Source organism: Ovis aries, chromosome 5 (genome assembly GCF_016772045.2).
Source record: "Ovis aries strain OAR_USU_Benz2616 breed Rambouillet chromosome 5, ARS-UI_Ramb_v3.0, whole genome shotgun sequence".
Classification (NCBI taxonomy): Eukaryota; Metazoa; Chordata; class Mammalia; order Artiodactyla; family Bovidae; genus Ovis; species Ovis aries.
The window spans coordinates 92,700,028-92,719,237 of NC_056058.1; the positions used below are offsets into that span (position 1 = coordinate 92,700,028).

At 41.4% G+C, this 19,210-nt stretch overlaps 1 protein-coding gene across 1 annotated transcript in view; it reads left to right on the top strand.

Moving 5' to 3' along the window:
• RHOBTB3 (Rho related BTB domain containing 3) overlaps positions 1–19,210 on the top strand; it is a 62,234-nt gene that overhangs the window by 24,399 nt on the left and 18,625 nt on the right. Inside the window, exons 6-8 of the mRNA XM_015096203.3 lie at positions 734–1,099; positions 10,453–10,565; positions 14,098–14,218. Coding sequence (XP_014951689.1) covers positions 734–1,099; positions 10,453–10,565; positions 14,098–14,218 — 600 coding nt within the window. The remainder of the gene's footprint in view (positions 1–733; positions 1,100–10,452; positions 10,566–14,097; positions 14,219–19,210) is intronic.

Here is a 19,210-nt window from a genome sequence, read left to right on the forward strand (position 1 = left end):
GGCCGATGTTCTGAATTGATGGAGGCTAATGAAATTTAGTTAGTGATCAAACTAGGGAATGGAAGGTTACATCCCCTTGTGGAAATCATGGAGCCTGACCAGCAATCTCCCTGACGTGTGCCAAGAGGAAGAAGCTGGCTGTGGGGCAGCGTAATGTTTTACTAGGAGGGAAAGACAAACTTTAGCATCAGAATAAAATGGTCAAGATGGTTTTAAACCATCGAGTCCGAAACTCGGAACCCTGGCTTTTGAGAGGCTGCAGTTTTAACAATTCATTCCTCTGCCTTCAGTTGTTCTGGGAGGAAAACTACTTCAGATGTGAGGTTGGGCTCTTCAGAACTTTCAGAAATTTCTTTGAATTTTTCATCAGGTGAAGAATGATGACAGCCAGCATAACTAAAATCGAGCATTTGGAGAAATATTTTATGTGGGGGCACACCTAGTGAGAAATGCTCTTTGTGGCATTGGTACATTTTTCATTTGTACTATGAAAAGTAAATACAGTATTTCTGTGTATCTGTGTCATTCCTGGATAGTTAGTTTATAATTAGATGACACTATAGAAAAGGTGCTGTTTTTCTGGGTCCAAAATGGCCAAATATTGGCAACTTCCTATGGTTCAACCTAATAATATTTTAAGAAATAGATTGTTTTGTTGTGTTTAAACCTGAAGTGACGGGGGTGTGTAGACCTAAAGAGCAGTTTGTTATTCTTATCTTCTTTTTTGAAACAGAGAAAATGCCCGTCTTGAAGGCTGAAGCATCGCATTATAACGCCGACTTAAACAACTTGCTGTTCTGCTGCCAGTGTGTGGACGTGGTGTTTTACAGCCCAGATTTAAAGGAAGTGGCCGAGGCCCACAAGATCGTTCTCTGCGCCGTCAGCCATGTGTTCATGCTGCTCTTCAGTGTGAAGAGTCCTGCTGACATTCAGGATTCCAGTATCATCCAAACTACCCAGGATCTCTTTACTATAAACAGAGACCCCACGTTTCCAGGTGCTAGCCAGGAGTCTCCGGGCAACCCGCCCTTACGAGTCATTGTTAAAGACGCCTTCTTCTGTTCTTGTTTATCGGACATCCTGCGCTTCATTTATTCAGGTATCTTGTCAAATGGTTCTGGTACAGCCTCATAAGCTTTTGAAATGAAGTATGCCCATGGGCCTCATGTATTACAGGATGGTTTTATCTTTCTCTTCTTCATACTATCTGAGATGAAGATTGTAAAAGAAATCGGGTTTGCTTTATCCACAGGAACTGGTCCAAGCTTTCTCCTTACAAGTTTCCTTGCCTTGGTTTTACATCTACCTGTAGAAACAATAACCTCTTTTCCTATTGTACATTAGTATTTTAAGTGTTAGTCACTTAGTTGTGTCCGACTCTGTGATCTCATGGATTGTAGCCCTCCAGGCTCCTGTGTCCATGGAATTCTCCAGGCAAGAATACTGGAGGGGGTATCCATTCCCTTCTCCAGGGATTTTCCTGACCCTAGGGATCAAACCTGGATCTCCCACATTGCAGGCAAATTCCTTACCATCTGAGCCACAAGGGAAGCCATTATATTTCAAAGAATATTCAGAATTCATTTTGAATATTCAGTATTCAAGAATTCATTGTCTGGTTTAACTTTAAAGAAATAAAATTCTTCAAATATATATGAAAATAAATGTCTTTACTTACGTATTCTTGTTTGACGCAGATTTTGGAGGGAATTGAAGGGAGAAATTACCATGATCATTACATTCAGTTTAGCAACTAGAAACAGTATCTAAAGTTGGTTCAGACTGAAATCTGATTAACTTTGACTATGAGTATTTCAAACTGCTGTTACTTCTGTGCGCTAATCTTTGTAAGATTCAGCTTATCGATTGCTTTTCTTCTTATCCTTTTAAAAGCTCAGTATAGCACATATATTCTAAAGATTAGACTTTTTAATTTGAGTTATTTTAACAGGGTGGCTTCCTGGGTAACTCAAGCTGGTAAAGAATCCACCTGCAGTGCAGAAGACCTGGGTTCAGTCCCTAGGTTGGGAAGAGTCCCTGGAGGAGGACATGGCCACCCGCTGCAGTATTCTTGCCTAGAGAATCCCTATGGATTCAGTCAAATGATTGATGATGAGATTTTTCTTTTTTTCATTGGGGTTGTGTTTAGTTTTGCAAGTTAAGAAGTTAATGGTTGTGAAAAATACAGTTGTAGCATGCAGATTTAAGTGGATTAAAAATATACATATTGGAGTTGAATGTGGTGATATAAATCTTAAATCCATTAGGTGAATATTTGCTTGGAATATTCCACCCCTGCAGAGCATACCAGCAGTCAGTGCCTTCGGCATGGCAGCCTCTCTGTTAAGTGTAGGCTGAACTAATGAGTAGACGCTAGTAGCTGTGAATCATTATGTGAACAAACCAGATAAGCTAGAGTCTTCATTTAGTACAACCGATTTTTATGTTTAACCTTAGAATCTCACAGTTCAGAATTAGGACTAATTTCGAAAAGCCAAAATGTTTACACGTTAGAAGAAAAAAAATGTCTTTAATGATATGTCAGAGAACCGTGATGGAAGTGTTTGCCTTTTCTTTTCAATGAGTCTGCTGTTGAAGTCATGAATTATTCAGCATGTTTCCCACAGTATCCATTAAATACTTTCAAAGGCACATGAGCACTTTGAGGTCAGTTCTATCCTCTTTAATATGGTAGCAATAAAATGACTAAATGTATGTCCAGTGACAGAACCTGCTTATCTTTCTCCTAGGGAGTAATTTTTTTTTTTAATTGTAAAATTCATACATACAGATGGAAAAAAGGGAGAGAGAAAAGAAGAAAGTTCTTACGCCCTAGTACCTTTCCCCAGAGTTGATTGCCTGTTATAAGTCATTCATGTATTCACTCTCTGATGCTTTTTGAGAGAGATGAATATGTTGAGAAATTTGCTGTAATGAAAATGTAACCTTTGGTGACTGATGTTTCCTGGGAACCACAGGTAGTTTCCATGGGTGGAATGTGGAGTGGGAGGGGATGGCTGGAAGGAGAGAAGGCTGGCAGGGCCCTTGGGAGCTCCTCCTGCTGTCCTGAGAAGCTGTTCTAGAACTTTATGCATGATCAGACCGGGCTTTGGGAAGATCCTCTCTAGTGATGGTCGGAAGGTGGAAGAGCAGGCAAGACAGGAGTGCAGTTAGGAAGCACTGTTATTCAAGCTCAGCCTAAGGAAGGCCGACATTCTGAAAACAGGTGGTTGGTCTTGCAGCCTCTCTATCACCAGTACCAGTGCTCTTCAAACATTAAAGTACCTGCCAGTCACCTGGTGATCTTGTTAATATGCAGATTCTGATTCGGTGGGCCCTGGCGGGGCATCGGTTCAGTTTAGTCACTCAGTCATGTCCAACTTTTTGCGACCCCAAGGACTGCAGCACGCCAGGCCTCACTGTCCATCACCAACTCCTGGAGCTTGCTCAGACTCATGTCCATTGAGTCGATCATGCCATCCAGCCATCTCATCCTCTGTTGTCCCCTTCTCCTCCCACCTTCAGTCTTTCCCAACATCAGGGTGTTTTCCAGTGAGTCAGTTCTTCGCATCAGGTGGCCAAAGTATTGGAGTTTCAGCTTCAACATCAGTCCTTCCAATGAACATTCAGGACTGATTTCCTTTAGGTTTGACTGGTTTGATCTCTTTGCAGTCCAAGGGACTCTCAAGAGCCTTCTCCAACACCACAGTTCAAAAGCATCAATTCTTTGGTGCTCAGCTTTCTTTATGGTCCAACTCTCACATCTGTACATGACTACTGGGAAAACCATAGCTTTGACTAAATGGACTTTTGTTGGTGAAGTAATGTCTCTGCTTTTTAATATGCTATCTAGGTTGGTCATAGCTTTTCTTCCAGGGAGCAAGCTGAATTTCATGGCTGCAGTCACCGTCCACGGTGATTTCGGAGCCCAAGAAAATAAAGTCTGTCACTGTTTCCACTTTTTCCCCATCTATTTGTCATGAAGTGATGGAACCAGATGTCATGATCTTAGTTTTTTGAATGTTGAGTTTAAAGCCAACTTTTTCTCTCCTCTTTCACTTTCATCAAGAGGCTGTTTAATTCTTCACTTTCTGCCATAAGGGTGGTGTCATCTGCATATCTGAGGTTATTGATATTTCTCCCAACAGTCTTGATTCCAGTTAGTGCTTCATACAGCCCAGCATGGAACCAGTTCGTTGTTCCATGTCCAGTTCTAACTGTTGCTTCCTGACCTGCATACAGATTTCTCAGGCAGGTTAGGTGGTCTGGTATTCCCATCTCTTTCAGAATTTTCCACAGTTTATTGTGATCCGCATAGTCAAAGACTTTAGTGTAATCAGTGAAGCAGAAGTAGATATTTTTCTGGAAGTCTCTTGTTTTTTCGATGATCCAGCAGATGTTGGCAATTTGATCTCTGGTACCTCTGCCTTTTCTAAATCCAGCTTGAACATCTGGAAGTTCTCGGTTCATATACTATTGAAGCCTGGCTTGGAGAACTTTGAGCATTACTTTGCTAGTATGTGGGATGAATGCAATTGTGCAGTAGTTTGAATATTCTTTGGCATTGCCTTCCTTTGGGATTGGAATGAAAACTGATCGTTTCCAGTCCTGTGGCCACTGCTGAGTTTTCCAAATTTGCTGGCATATTGAGTGCAGCACTTCCACAGCATCAATTTTTAGGATTTGAAATAGCTCAGCTAGAATTCCATCACCCCCACTAACTTTGTTCATAGTGATGCTTCCTAAGGCCCACTTGACTTCATATTCCAGGATGTCTGGCTCTAGGTGAGTGATCACACTGTCATGGTTATCTGGGTCATGAAGATCTTTTTTGTACAGTTCTTCTGTGTATTCTTGCCACCCCTTCTTAATATCTTCTGCTTCTGTTAGGTCCATACCATTTCTGTCCTTTATTGTGCCCATCTTTGCATGAAGTATTCCCTTGGTATCTGTAATTTTCTTGAAGAGATCTCTAGTCTTACCCATTCTACTATTTTCCTCTATTTCTTTGCATTGATCACTGAGGAAGGCTTTCTTACGTGTCTTTGCTATTCTTTGGAACTCTGCATTCAGTTGAATATATCTTTCCTTTTCTCCTTTGCCTTTCACTTCTCTTCTCTTCTCAGCTATTTGTAAGGCCTCCTCAGATGACCATTTTGCCTTTTTGCATTTCTTCTTCTTGGGGATGATTTTGATCACTGCCTTCTATACAGTGTAACAAACCTCCATCCATAGTTCTTGGCAGGCACTCTATCAATCAGATCTGACCCCTTGAATGCATGAGGGTCTGCATTTCCAGTAGTCTCCAGGTAGTGCTGATGTTTTGTACCTCAAGTTGCTGCAGCACCTGCTCTTGGTAGGACTGGGACCACCAGCGTGATGACATGGAGAGCTTGCTGAGCTGCAAGCCCCCAACCAGTTCAGGGCATGGACTTATTAGTCTGACGCTTAGCTGTTGCCTTTCTGCTCTGAGCTTTGTTTGCATGTGACCCGGTCAAGAGGTAGTGCCAGGTACACTCTGGCCACAGGCCACTGACCTGGGGCTACAGGGAGACCTGGATGTGGGTTGAGGCAAAAGGAAAGTGAATGCTTCAGCAGGTGCCTGATAATAATTATTTACCTATTTACTCAGTATAACCTCAGACTCAAGCAAAAGTGCTACTGTTCGTTGTGTTTAAAAAGACAACAATCTCAGCAAAATGCAATTTATTGAGAAGAAAAATCAACCAGATTCCCAATCTCAAATGTCTAAACGTTTTCTGATGTTTTGCTTTTGCCCTTTGATTTTTCTTGGTGCATAGGTTGCTTATTTAAAAAAATATTTTTTTAATTAAAGCAAACTAAAAATTGAAACCTAACTTTTTTTTTCCCCCTTAGAGACTTAAGAGGCTGGGCTTATGTATTTTATGTTTATCTTATTGTTGTCCAACATCTGAAAACTTTTGAACAGAGCACAAGTCTTAAGACCCAGTTTCACACTGGTTTCCTCCTTGCAGCCCAGGCCTAGCTGCAGGTCCTGTTGGGAAGTGTGGAAGACAGGAGCAGGTTGTGCTCACGTCAGTTGGACTGGGAGGCAGAGGCAGAACCCATGAGAGGGCGTGCTCCGGAATGTTTGCCCTGAGCAAACACGGGCTGAAAAACCCTATTAAACCTGTCTCCTTTTTTTAAAAAAAGAACCAAATAACAGAGAATGTCTCCATTTTTTAAAAAAATTTATAATTTTCTTTTAACCTTTAGAAATTTGAAATGTTGTAGATATTGTGTCTACCATGGACATTCGAGTCCTATATTTAGGAAGGGCCTTTTAATACTCTGGTTAACACTTTGCCCCTGTAATGAAGGCCTCTGTTCATTTTCGTATTCAAATTTCTGAGCAAATAGACACAGTGTAAGTGCATATGTTAATCTCCTCTTGGATAGCTGCTAACATTGCATAGTGTCTGAGCACGTCATGACTGCTGCTGACATTGTGTGTGCATGCTCAGTGGTGCCCAACTCTTTGCAATCCCCTGAACTGGAGTCCACCAGGCTGCTCTGTCCATGGGATTTTCCAGGCAGGAATACTGGAGTGGATTGCCATTTCTTTCCCCAGGGGATCTCCCTACCCAGGGATCAAACCCATGTCTCTTGGGTTGTCTGCACTGTCAGGCGGATTCTTTACCACTGAAGGAGGAATAATCTGATAAGTGAGGCCCGCAGTTTCCTGGTCTTGAGGAGTAATCCTTAAATGGCATACAATTGTAACATTCTTAGGATACTCTGTACAGCCTTTATGCTGGCAAATTCGAGTCACAGGATCTCAGATGGATAGCAATTGAAATCTTTGTAAGAGCATCAAGAATTTAGCTCTGAGCTCTTCCTGCCACAGATGGCCCTTAGAATTTCACATCACTTATTGAAATGCTGCCAGGGTAAATGAATTTGTGGAAATGAGCGTAGTATTCTCCAGCTCTTGAAATTATTCTGTGATATGCTCTTTTCTGCACTGCATAAAAAAACAGCTGAATGCACATGGGTAGATCATGCTCTCTAAGACTAAGTAAATAAGTGCTCTAGGAAGTTAAAGAAAATCACAGTCAGTTATGCAGGATGACATCTAGAGCTCTGCTGTAACATACAGTACCATGCCTATTGTTAGCAGTAGTGTATTAAAACTATGTTAAGAAAATGGAACACGTGTTAAATGTTATTGGGCCTTCCTTGGTTGCTCAGACTGTAAAGAATCTGCCTGAATACAGAGGACCTGGGTTTGATCTCTGGATGGGAAAGGTCCTTTGGAGAAGGGAATGGCTACCCACTCCACTATTCTTGCCTGGAGAATTCCATGGCCAGAGGAGCCAGGGGGCTACACTCATGGGGTCACAAAAGAGTCAGACATAGCTTAGCATATAACACTAAATGTTATTATCACAAGAAAAGAAAAGAAATCTCAGTCTGATTATTGCTGTATTAGGACCTAAGTGTCAAAGATGATTTGATTAGCATTTCTAATTATGAAAAGAACCCAATCATTAGAGTGCCCTTATAACCTAGGCTTACTTTTCTTTTCAGTTATTGGATCTTTCTGTGTCCGTTCTCTAACAGATTAATATCCTATAGGGATTTACCTGTTGCTAATCTTAATACACTTAGATCTGATGCTTGTTTTCTTTCTGATACTCTTCTGAATGGAGATACTGTGTAGGTGTTCTTTATTGAATGTAACTTTACTTTTAAGAAACAGTATCTGTGCTCTCCTTTAACATGTCTGAGTATCAGTCTAAACTACTTCCGTGTACTGTTTGCTGCATGCCACTGACCCTGGGTTTTGAAAGTCGATAAAATGTCTAAAGGAAGAGCAGTAGTCATCAGCACTCAATACACGATAGAATTTCCTGGAAGCTTTTAAAATTGATGTCTGGGCCCCATCCCCAGAAATGCTAATTCAGTTGGTCTGGGGATGGTACCTTCTCCAATGGTATTTTATAAAAGATCGTCCAGGTAAATGTAATACATAGCTAGGGGTGAGAATCACTGGCATAGAGTGAATTTTCTTGAACTGAGGTCCCTTGGCTTCTAAGGGATCCTTCTCCTTTATGTAGACTTTACTGGCTATGTGTGCATGGGAAATTTTCTAGAGCAATGATCCAGAGAATTCATCAGATTGTGAAGAGTATGTGACTTGAAGTTAAAAATCATTCATTGAGGAAAAGGAAAACAAAAAGCATAGGCTTGTTCTAGACTGTACACCTTGGGGAATTTGAGGAGGGAGAAGAGCTAACAGTGAAGTCAGAAAAAGAGTGCCCAAAGGTAAGAAGAGGCAGGGGTGCCCTGGAGCTAGCTAGTGCCGATGTGTGAGAGGCAGTGGTATTTACCTGTTCCCAGAAATAGATGGGGAAGCAGTGGAAACAGTGTCAGACTTTATTTTTTGGGCTCCAAAATCACTGCAGATGGTGACTGCAGCCATGAACTTAGATGCTTACTCCTTGGAAGGAAAGTTATGACCAACCTAGATAGCATATTCAAAAGCAGAGACATTACTTTGCCAACAAAGGTCCGTCTAGTCAAGGCTCTGGTTTTTCCTGTGGTCATGTATGGATGTGAGAGTTGGACTGTGAAGAAAGCTAAGCACTGAAGAATTAATGCTTTTGAACTGTGGTGTTGGAGAAGACTCTTGAGAGTCCCTTGGACTGCAAGGAGATCCAACCAGTCCATTCTAAAGGTGATCAGCCCTGGGTGTTCATTGGAAGGAATGATGCTAAAGCTGAAACCCCAGTACTTTGGCCACCTCATGCGAAGAGTTGACTCATTGGAAAAGACTCTAATGCTGGGAGGGATTGGGGGCAGGAGGAAAAGGGGACGGCAGAGGATGAGATGGCTGGATGGCATCACTGACTTGATGGACGTGAGTCTGAATGAACTCCAGGAGTTGGTGATGGACAGGGAGGCCTGGTGTGCTAAGATTCATGGGGTCGCAAAGAGTTGGACATGACTTAGAGACTGAACTGAACTAAACTGAACTGAAGGATGTGTTCTGTGTTGTTGTACTGAACTTGGCCATGGTGGGAGCATGTACCCCACAGAATAGCAAATGCCCCAAATGAGGACTCTCCTTCCCCCACCCCTCTCCCAGGATACACTGTAGTAGTCATGAAGGGCAGGTAAGGAGAAGTTTAAGATCGGCAAGGATGCCAGGCGCTGCAGGGCTCAGCTATAATGAGGCCCGAGAGCAACTGGACTGCCAATCTGATTCTAATAAAGATTAGTTTTGGATCTCCTTGGTACAGCCTGGCAGCAACTGCCTAATCTCACTGGTTTAGTAAATGTTCATTCTGTGTCCTCTCCACTCCCCAGTATTCATGAAGGCACCTGGCAAAGTTCTGGATACCTGAAGGGAAATACCAGAAGGGAAAGACCAAGAGCAAATAGAAAAGGATCTCAAGTTACCCAGAGAGATAAATCAGCTAAATTCATACTGGTCGTTAACGGCGGAAATAGAACTAGAACCTGGGTCTCCCAACTGTGCCCACCCACTCTATATCTTTTTGAGTTGTATTTTTAGGATTTAGGACTGTCTATAAGGGATGGGCTGGATGGGGGTAATCTCTACAGAAATGCACTTTTGGAAACAGCTGCATTGATAATAAGATTCACTTGATGTGGAAGTGGGAAGGCTGGGTAGGAGACTGCTGTGGGCCAAAGAGAGAAGTGTTTGGGTGACGGGGAGACATTTTGCTGATCCTGGACGAGGAGACTGTAAGGCACAGAGGAAAAGGGGCTGACAGGAGTGAGGTGAGCCTAAGAAGATGGCTCAAAAGTGGGTTGGTGTGAAAAAATAAAGCAGAGGTGAAAAAAAAAAAAAAAGTGGGTTGGTGTGAAAAGGGCGAGAGGGACTGGGTGGGGTGATTTTTTTTTTTTTTTTTTAATGTCCCAGTTGTGTGGTTCTATAGAGAATTATCCAGCTCTCTTCTTCCGGTTGGTTCTGTAAGAACTGGCTATGGAACATCCTCATCTGACCCGAGAGTGCATGAAACCTTCTGAATGCATTCTGTTCCTTTGCCTGATGGTAGTCACTGCCCTTCATGATTGGTATCACTGAATCCAGCCTTAGAAAGGACCGAATCCACCTCGTACTCAGAGCAAGTAAATAAGTTGAGTGTTGGCCCTCTTGTGATGGGAACTCATATTCTAGCCGTTGCTGTTATCATTAGCTGATCGCCTATTCTATGAAGAGGTGGCAGCTGTTCAGGAAGGAGACTCCAGCTTTTGAGAAATAATTTAGGTGAAGGGAAGCTTTTTTTTTTTAATGTGAGAGCTGTTTAAATGTTTCAGTGTAATTGCAAGAATATATGTTTGATAAATAAAAATTAAAGGAAAATAATTTTAAAAAAAGAAAGAGGAACATTGATACCCAGTAAAATATTTATCTTCCTGCTTTAACAAAAAATTCAATATATACTGATTTTTTTACAGGTGCCTTCCAGTGGGAAGAGTTAGAAGATGATATCAGGAAGAAATTGAAAGATTCTGGAGATGTTTCAAATGTAATTGAGAAAGTTAAATGCATTTTAAAAACACCAGGAAAGGTAAATTAGTTTATTGTAAGTTACTTTCTCTGAATTATAACTGGTATACTAAGGTGAATATACTATGGAGTCATGAGGAAAGTTGATAATGTATTTTTTTCCTTAAGTATATTTTTTGCTGTTTAAATGTTTTAAATATAAACACATGATTTCTTGCTATCTCTGATTTTAATTCATGTAAGAATTCAAATATGTATGAGTCATGTCTTTAAAATGTTGGTTTGTGAATTCTGTTCCCTGAGACATTCCCCTGGGACTCTGGGAATATGCAGTCTATGTTAAGAATGAAGGCTGTTGAGTCTGCCCAGTTATAGTCAGGCTTATGGGAGACGGTGCTTTCTCACTGCTCACAGTTTCATTCCAAACAATTTTCAGGGGCATGGCAGTTCAGTGTGTCTTTTTCAAGAGTTCCGAGAAATCTCCTTGACTGGGTGGACAGCTGAGGATTTGTTTCTCATCCAGTATAGAGTTAAAATCATATGTTAGCTTCATAGATTATAGAAATATAGACTTTGTATATGGTCATAAACTACTGCACATGAAAACTCTAGTAACTGAGATTTTGCAGAGTCTGTAAGTGCCTTAGCCATAAGTTTGTTCACTTTTAAGATGACTACATTAAACAATTTAGCCAGAATCTTATTTCAGACTCTGTGATAAACAAGTCGGCTACAGTAGATAAAAAGATAAGTTGTGTGCACTGCTTAGCAGAACAGAGGTTTATGTTAAATGTAAGAAAAATGATTATTTCTTTAATTTTTTATACAGATGACTGCCAATGCTACAACCTAAGTTTATTAACATTTTAAGTTAATGTTTCAAAACTGCACTAAGTTTTTATAAAGATTCCTGACTATTCTTTAAATTTAAAAATGATTTATTTTTAAATAAAATATGGAATTAAAGGGTAAGACCATTCTTTTCTTGTTTTAATAACACATGGAAACAGGTATACAGAAGCTGGCCACTTGTGCAGGTGTATGGCAGGGTGGTAGCTCTTACAGTCTCATTCAGCTAAATAATGCTTTTGTAGAAATGTGCATTATAGACTTGCACTCTGCTTTTCAAAAGTTCTCTAGATGAACTTGCTCACAGACCAGTGAAAATATATATATTCTCTCCAAACTTCTGCCCTTGCTTTATTTTTTTTTCCTTCAAATTCAAGGCATGGTTGGAAGTTCTTGGTGGCCTAATAGAATTCTGGGCTTTCATTGTTGTGGCCTGAGTTCAGTCCCTGGTCAGGGAATTAAGATCCTGTAAGCCATGTGGTGTGGCCACCCCCCAAAAAAATCAAGGCTTGGTGACAAGGAAATCTGTTATACAGATTCATAATCTTTATATGTTGATACCTAAAATACACTTACATGTATTCATGATGTACAAATTCATAACCTTTACCTAAATGGTTAGGACAGAAGCGTTGCCTGTTCTAAACCTGAGCTTTTCCTTGGGTTGGATTCTGAACAGTCATTCCTTTGAGTAGCAAGAATAAAACAACTTCTTCTTGGGGAAGGGAAAGCTGGGGCCTGTATTAGTCCATGGAACTGAATTAAATCCTTCCTTTGCACCAGAGGACACAGGGGTTCTTGTGTGCCTTCCTCCTGTGCTTTCCTGGGGTCTCTCTTCTTTGAGTATTGGGAATCAGGAAATAATCCGTTTAAATTGTGTCTGCCACAAATTACCTGTGGCTTTGAGTAAGTCTTCTCAGGGCTTTCTCTAGAGTGAGGGATAAACTAGTCATAGTTTATCAGTTTATCAGGCATAGTTTATAGGATTTACTGAATCCTGACCATTCTAACGAATCCTAACCACAAATAACTTCCATCTATGCCTAGTTTATCTCTAGACTGATTTCTGAAGCCCCTGCTAGCCCTCAGGTTCTGATGATGCTTTTTGACTGTTCCTCTTCTTTATGTGTAGGAGTCCCCCAAGTCCTCACCCCCAGTTCCTTCAATGTGCATTAAAGTATATTGTGTATAAGAACTTAGATTATAGGAGCAGGATTTGTATAATCCTGTTTGGGTTGTCTTTTTTGCTCATGAGTATCATCCTGGAGTGTATGTTCTTCTTTGAGAGGAAGGATAAGGTTTTCTTCCTTCTCACCAAACGTTTTAACTTCCCACCCTAGTAGATTAACTCAGAGTGGGGAGTAGGTGCCTTTTATTCTTATTGTTAATGTTGTACACGTGGTTATTTCTTAGAGATAAAGCTTTCTGAATTTCCTGTCTAGCTGAGCAGAGGGTCAAGAGTTCTGACCCGGCCTGAGGTTCTGAGAGTCAGCCAGGGAAATGGGTGATGGAGGAAGGGAGAGGGGCTGGCCCTCATTTCCGGGGGCTCTTTCCTTCAGAAAGGATTGTCTGAAGGATCACAGAAAGGATACACGGAGCACCAGATCCTGAGTGGGAAGCAGAGAAAGGCTGGAGACCCCCAGCCTTCTTCACTGTTAACTGGAGGCTCCAGCTAGGAGTTCGGAGAGGACAGATCAATGTGGTCATGAGACAGGGTTTCTAGAGCTCCAGATGAGAGATGCAGGCAGCCTTTGATAGATTCCAGCCATCAGGACTGTGGGCAGGAGAGATATTTAGGATTATAAGGTTGTAGATAGTTCCTCACTCCCAGGTGTATTGACGTTGAATCTAGTGAGCAGTAGAACTTGACGTGATTGGTGAAAAATATGTGTTTTCTTGATTGCAAATTAAATTTTGTGTATATATTTTTTTAACTAGTGAATAGACAAGCAGGTTGTTTATGCACACGTTTTACTAGGCGTTCCTATGAGGTCCCACTGCTGTCGTCTGTTTCCCAGCGCCCCACAGCTTCTCCGTCGTAGCGTTTTCACTTAGCCAGCTCCTTCGCTGCTGTGAGTGCTGCGCAGGGCAGTGGTGCTATTGACAGGTAGCAGATGTGGTTCTCGAGGGCGGGTTTCCACGACAGCTATGACCAGAGAGGCCATAGAGGGGGTAATCATTGCTCCTTTAGACAGCAGAGATTTCCACGTTCTCTAAGCAAATTATCAAAGCATATTGTATAATATTTCCTCTCGTATTTTCTTTTCTTTTTTTGGAAGTTATTTTATTTTATTTTTTCTTAACTTTTATTTTTACTTTATTTTACTTTACAGTACTGTATTGGTTTTGCTATACATTGACATGAATCCACCATGGGTGTCCATGCGTTCCCGAACACGAACCCCCCTCCCACCTCCCTCCCCATAACATCTCTCTGGGTCATCCCTGTGCACCAGCCCCAAGCATGCTGTATCCTGCGTCGGACATAGACTGGCGATTCGATTCTTACATGATAGTATACATGTTACAATGCCATTCTCCCAAATCATCCCACCCTCTCCCTCTCCCTCTGAGTCCAAAAGTCCGTTATACACCTCTGTGTCTTTTTTGCTGTCTTTCGTACAGGGTCGTCATTGCCATCTTTCTAAATTCCATAGATATGTGTTAGTATACTGTATTGGTGTTTTTCTTTCTGGTTTACTTCACTCTGTATAATCCTCTTGTATTTTCATTTCTCCTCATAGTTTAATTGCCTAAGGAACTGCAAAACCTATCAAGCCAGAAAACCTCTGTGGTTTTATAACACTTCCCTCAAGTTTTTCCTTAATAAACCAATGCTTGCTGATGTTGTCTTCGAAATACAAGGTACGGTTCAGTTTTTACAAAGTTCATCGTTTGTTGTAGTTGCTTGTTTTAACTTTGTTTCAATTTTGAGTGTTTTGGGTGAAGGAATGACTATTCTCTATTGTAGGATATAGATTAATAGTACTTGAATTTCTACAAATTTCTAGAAAATTTCATTTTCTAGGGAAATGAAATATTTTATTAAAATAAGAAAATAAATTTATATTTTCCCTAGTTCGTTGTTATTGTTACCCAGTGCTTCGTTAACTTTCAGGGCCTAGCTGGGGATAGAGCGATGTTACCGATCACCCACTTGTGTATTTTGTCTGTGTATTTCTTCAAGATCGTAGTTTTTAAATCATTTGAAACTAGCCCCCTCAACATTTAACGTTACATCTAGTTTATGTTTTCCACTCTTTTCCTTTTTATTTGAGCAAAAGGTGTCTGTAGTTACTACTATATTTACTTCTTAACGACTCTCAGAGCTACTGCTGCTTTTCAGCTCTGTTGGAAAGTAATGCTACCTAATTTTAATAAAGACGAGCTCTTTTAATGCTCATTATTGTTATTCGCTTGGATACTTTGTCACTTTAGTAGATTGAATGCATAGTCTTACAAATGAATTGTGAAATACCTTTAATTAGGAAGAGTTGTTTCAAATGAATTAAGTACACTTTCAGGTGGGCCGTTACTAAAAGGAAGATTTAATTTAATTTTATGGTAGAAATGCATGGCAGCTAATAGTACCTTACTTTTTAAAAATGTTCACCAGAAGGATTTGTTTTGCTTTTAACTCTGGTCACTTGCCAAGACAAACAGTGAATTGGAAACTTTCCAAAGTGCCTTTGGGTAAGCGGCTGGTAGTAGCTGCAGTGTGAGTGCGGGCTACTGAGAATGGGACAGTCAGTGACCTTGAAATTGTGTAAAAAGGGATTCGGAGGAAAGAAGGCTCACAGTTGACCAAACTTCCTTATAATTTGCCTAGGAGGCACTGACGCAAATTATTGTACACTATTATTTTGCAATATTATTTTAATATTTTGCACTGTTATTTTAGTGTAACCTGTTGGAAAGAGTTTCATGGGGAATGTGCAGTGCATGAAAATATATGTTACACCGAGAGGAGAGAGAGCAGTGATACATAGCCTCCTGCTTTTCTTCGGTGATCCCACCCACCGACCCCTCGCAGGCACCTGCTTGCACCCCCACCGTGGCAGCAGCCGGACCCGCAAGAGCCCCCTGTAATGCCTGCGGATACCGCATGGCAGCTGCTCTGATGCCCTTTGTAGCCTCGTCAGCTCCACACCCGAGGCCCCCAAGGGAGTCAGGAGCGGAGAGGGGCAGGAATGGGTGAGAGCAGGGTCCTTCAGCACCTCTGCCGTCCACTGGTGGAGAGGCTGCCTGGCTCTGAGGAGTGGGGAGGGCAGCTCCCGGAGCTGTGGTCACGGCTCTGGGGAGGGTCTGCAGCCCTAGCTCCAGCCTTGGCTTTGCTTTCCAGGCAGTGTGTGTGTATCCTTGGGCCGGTCCTCCGTATGTCCGCCTGGAGTCTTCTCATTTGCAAAGTGAAGACCGTGAATCATGTCGATTCTAAAAGGTCCCTTCTAGTGTTAAGCTTGATGAGACGGTAGTGACAGAGCAGGTCAGGGTGTTGCTTGGAAGCATTTTTACTATTTAATAGGTTTGGCTGTGTTACTTTGCTTTTCGGATCCTCTGTTTCCTCACCTGTAAGATGGGGATGCTCATGTCTACCTGGGAGAGGGTGACTGGTCGTGAGGGTGGAGATGATGGTACATGGAAAGGCGCTTTTAGAGGCCTGATAGGCAGATCACATTGCCGTTTTCTGTGCTGAATCCAGGGCTAAGCAAATCCTTTTTTAAAAATGTTCAGACATCACTGATACTGAGAGTGGAGTTGACATGAGATATAAAACTATGACTGAAATAGTCACCAAATGTACACATATACAAATGTATAAATGTATACAATGTGTACGTAAGTTTGTGTCTTTTCCCATTAAATAAAACTAGTCACAGTAAATTTTTGGATACGATGTAGAAAGATATGTTTCCTTTTGACATTTGAATCTGTGCCTTATGAAAAATGCTATTACAAAGCTACATTCTGTCTTGTTTACTTAGTACATATTCTGAACTTCTCTTGAGCTAGACAAGTTTCCTGTTTTCAGGATAAAACAAAAGAATGATTCTAAAAATTTCATTTTTGAAACTTGGCAAGTAGTGTGAAGAAGAAGGTATAAAAAATGTAGTATTTTAGTATGTAATAAAAACAAGGATCCTTGATAATCTGTGCAAAATTACTAGAAGCTGGGCTTTAAATATTGTTTCACTCTTAAAACTCTTTTCTGAAAAAAAAAAAAAAGTAACAATTTAATACTACAAAGGAAAGTTACTTTAGGTCTTGATGTTTTCAAAGGACATATTCATCTGTTAACTAGAAAACTGAGGTCTTTTCCCCCCTGTGATTCTTCAGCTCTATCCTATTGCTGTTGTGTAAATAATCACTACCTTATTTTCATTTACATGTTTTATACTTTGCTTATATATATATACACAGTGTTTAAAAATGTGGCTGTACTGAGGTATTGTATTACAGTCTCACAGTAGAACAGTTTATAACACCAGAACAATAGTTTGAAAGGGTGAGAAACAGAAATGAGTATTTTCTTGATTGGAGGTGTAATGGTTTTTCACACTCAATTCCAAGCTTGAAGTGGGCCTTAAAAATGCTTGAAGGCCGAGTGTTCTGTTCTTGGTTTTGTAACTCCATTGTTACCACAGTTATCAACAGGAAATTTCTGTTCAAGTTTCAAGGTTACCCATCGTTTCTTTCCCATCTACTGCTATCTACTAGGTGTTTATTTTATTTTATTTTATTTTTTAGCCAATCTTAAATTCCTCTGCTTAACCCCAATTGTAGTTTATTTAAGCCATACTCCTAATTTTTTTTTTCTTTTTTCATGGTTCCTTATTTAAGATTTTAGAATCTTCAAGTTGAAAGTCAAATTGCATCACCTATTTGAATTCTTTGTTAATTGCTGTGTACAAATACACCCAGCACACTTTCGTTGTGGGAACTGGTCACCCCCCAACCGATAGACATAGTAACATTGAGGGTGGGTGACTGAAAGGCAGAGGCTGCCTGCTGGTAGGTGTGGGGACCTGGCAGGAAAACTCCTGAGACTTCTCCCTGCACGCACGGGAGATGGGTCTGCGCAGGCGCTGGGCAGTGAGCACAGAACTGGCGCTGTTGTGGGTTGCATGTGGGTCCCCAGAGGTTATTGGCTTTGGGAGAAAGTCACTAGGCTTACGTGGGACTTTCTTCTTTTTTTCTGAGTCAGAAGATGTTGTGCTTGGATATTAAAGAGCATGAAGAACCCAGTAACTAAATATTCTGCAGAAGAATATATGCCCCTGAGAAGTATGAGATCTGGGGGCTGCCGGATGCAGATTTGTGGGCAGGGCAGAGTAGTCTGGCTCATAGAGTTACTTTCTGGAAGGGGAGAGTGTTGTCACTCACACTGGCTGCGGTGTCTTCCACCAAACTAAAAATTTGGCGTCTCCACACAGATACAAAGAACACACTTTTGGACTCTATGGGAGAAGGCGAGGGTGGAATGATTTGGGAGAAGAGCACTGAAATGTGTATATCACCATATGTGAAACAGATCCCCAGTCCAAGTTCGATGCGTGAAACAGGGCACTCAAAGCGCTGGGACAACCCAGAGGGATGGGATGGGGAGGGAAGTGGGGGGGTGTTCAGGATGGCAGACACGTGTACACCCATGGCTGATTCATGTCAGTGTATGGCAAAAACCACCACAATATTGTAAAGTCATTAGCCTCCAATTAAAATAAATTAATTAATTTAAACAAACAACAAAAAGATAATAAAAGTTTGGCATCTCCAAAGCGAGGTAGCTCCATGTTTCTAATCTTTGCACGTTCAGTACCAAACGTGGTGGTTGTCACGTGGCAGATGCTTGATGGTGATCTGTTGATCTGATCTAGACTGAGCTGAAGGCTGGCTGTAGGTTTGTGGTTTCCTCAGGAGGTGGGAATGGTGAGCCCCAGGTTACCTGAGTCCCGTCTGCCACAGCCGTGGTCCCTTGGCATGGTAGTTGGAGGGCTTAGCAAGTTTCACTGGAGAGTCAGTTCAGTTTCATGTGCTTCAGTGAGGCATATAGGCTGAAAAGTGAAAAGTGAAGTCGCTCAGTTGTGTCCACCTCTTTGCGACCCCATGGACTGTACCCTGGCTCCTCCATCCATGGGATTCTCCAGGCAAGAGTACCGGAGTGGGTTGCCATTTCCTTCTCCAGGGGATCTTCCGGATCCAGGGGTCAAACCCAGGTCTCCCGCCTTGCAGGCAGATGCTTTACCCTCTGAGCCACCAGGGAAGATATAGGCTGAGGGGCCTTTAAACTTTAAAGCAGCCCTGGTCCTCCCACAATGTGCAGGCATTATTCATCTAGGAAGGGGAGGTTCCCTGTGGAGGTAGTGTGACAGGGAGGAAGCAGGGGACTAGATCATCCATCCTTTTCTGAATTTTCCGTGAAGTCTGAAATGTTGCCTTTGGCCCCACAAGAGTTTCCCTTGCCATTCTTGCTGTGATCTATGAACTGCTTAGGCTAAGCATGATTTATTTTCCTGTTTCTGATACACGGAAGCCCAGCCAAGACTGTACTGTGATTAATGGCTGTGTTTCCTTGGGAGGGCACATGGGCAGGGATGGGTAGTGGTATTTCAAGCCAATTGTAGAGGAATAGATGTTTTGTTATAAAAACATGTAGCAAAATATTTCATTTCGGTGTTTCTAGCTTCAGGAAATAAAAACTAAGTAACAAATAATTGCCTGGCTTGCAGATTGTTCCTGTCAAAGCCAACTTTTAAACTCTCTTAATTTTTCAATTTATTTAAAAAACTGAAAAGTGTCTGAATTTTAATGCTGGTTGTCACCCCCAGATCTGGTTTTTGAATATCAGCTTAGGTGTGCCTA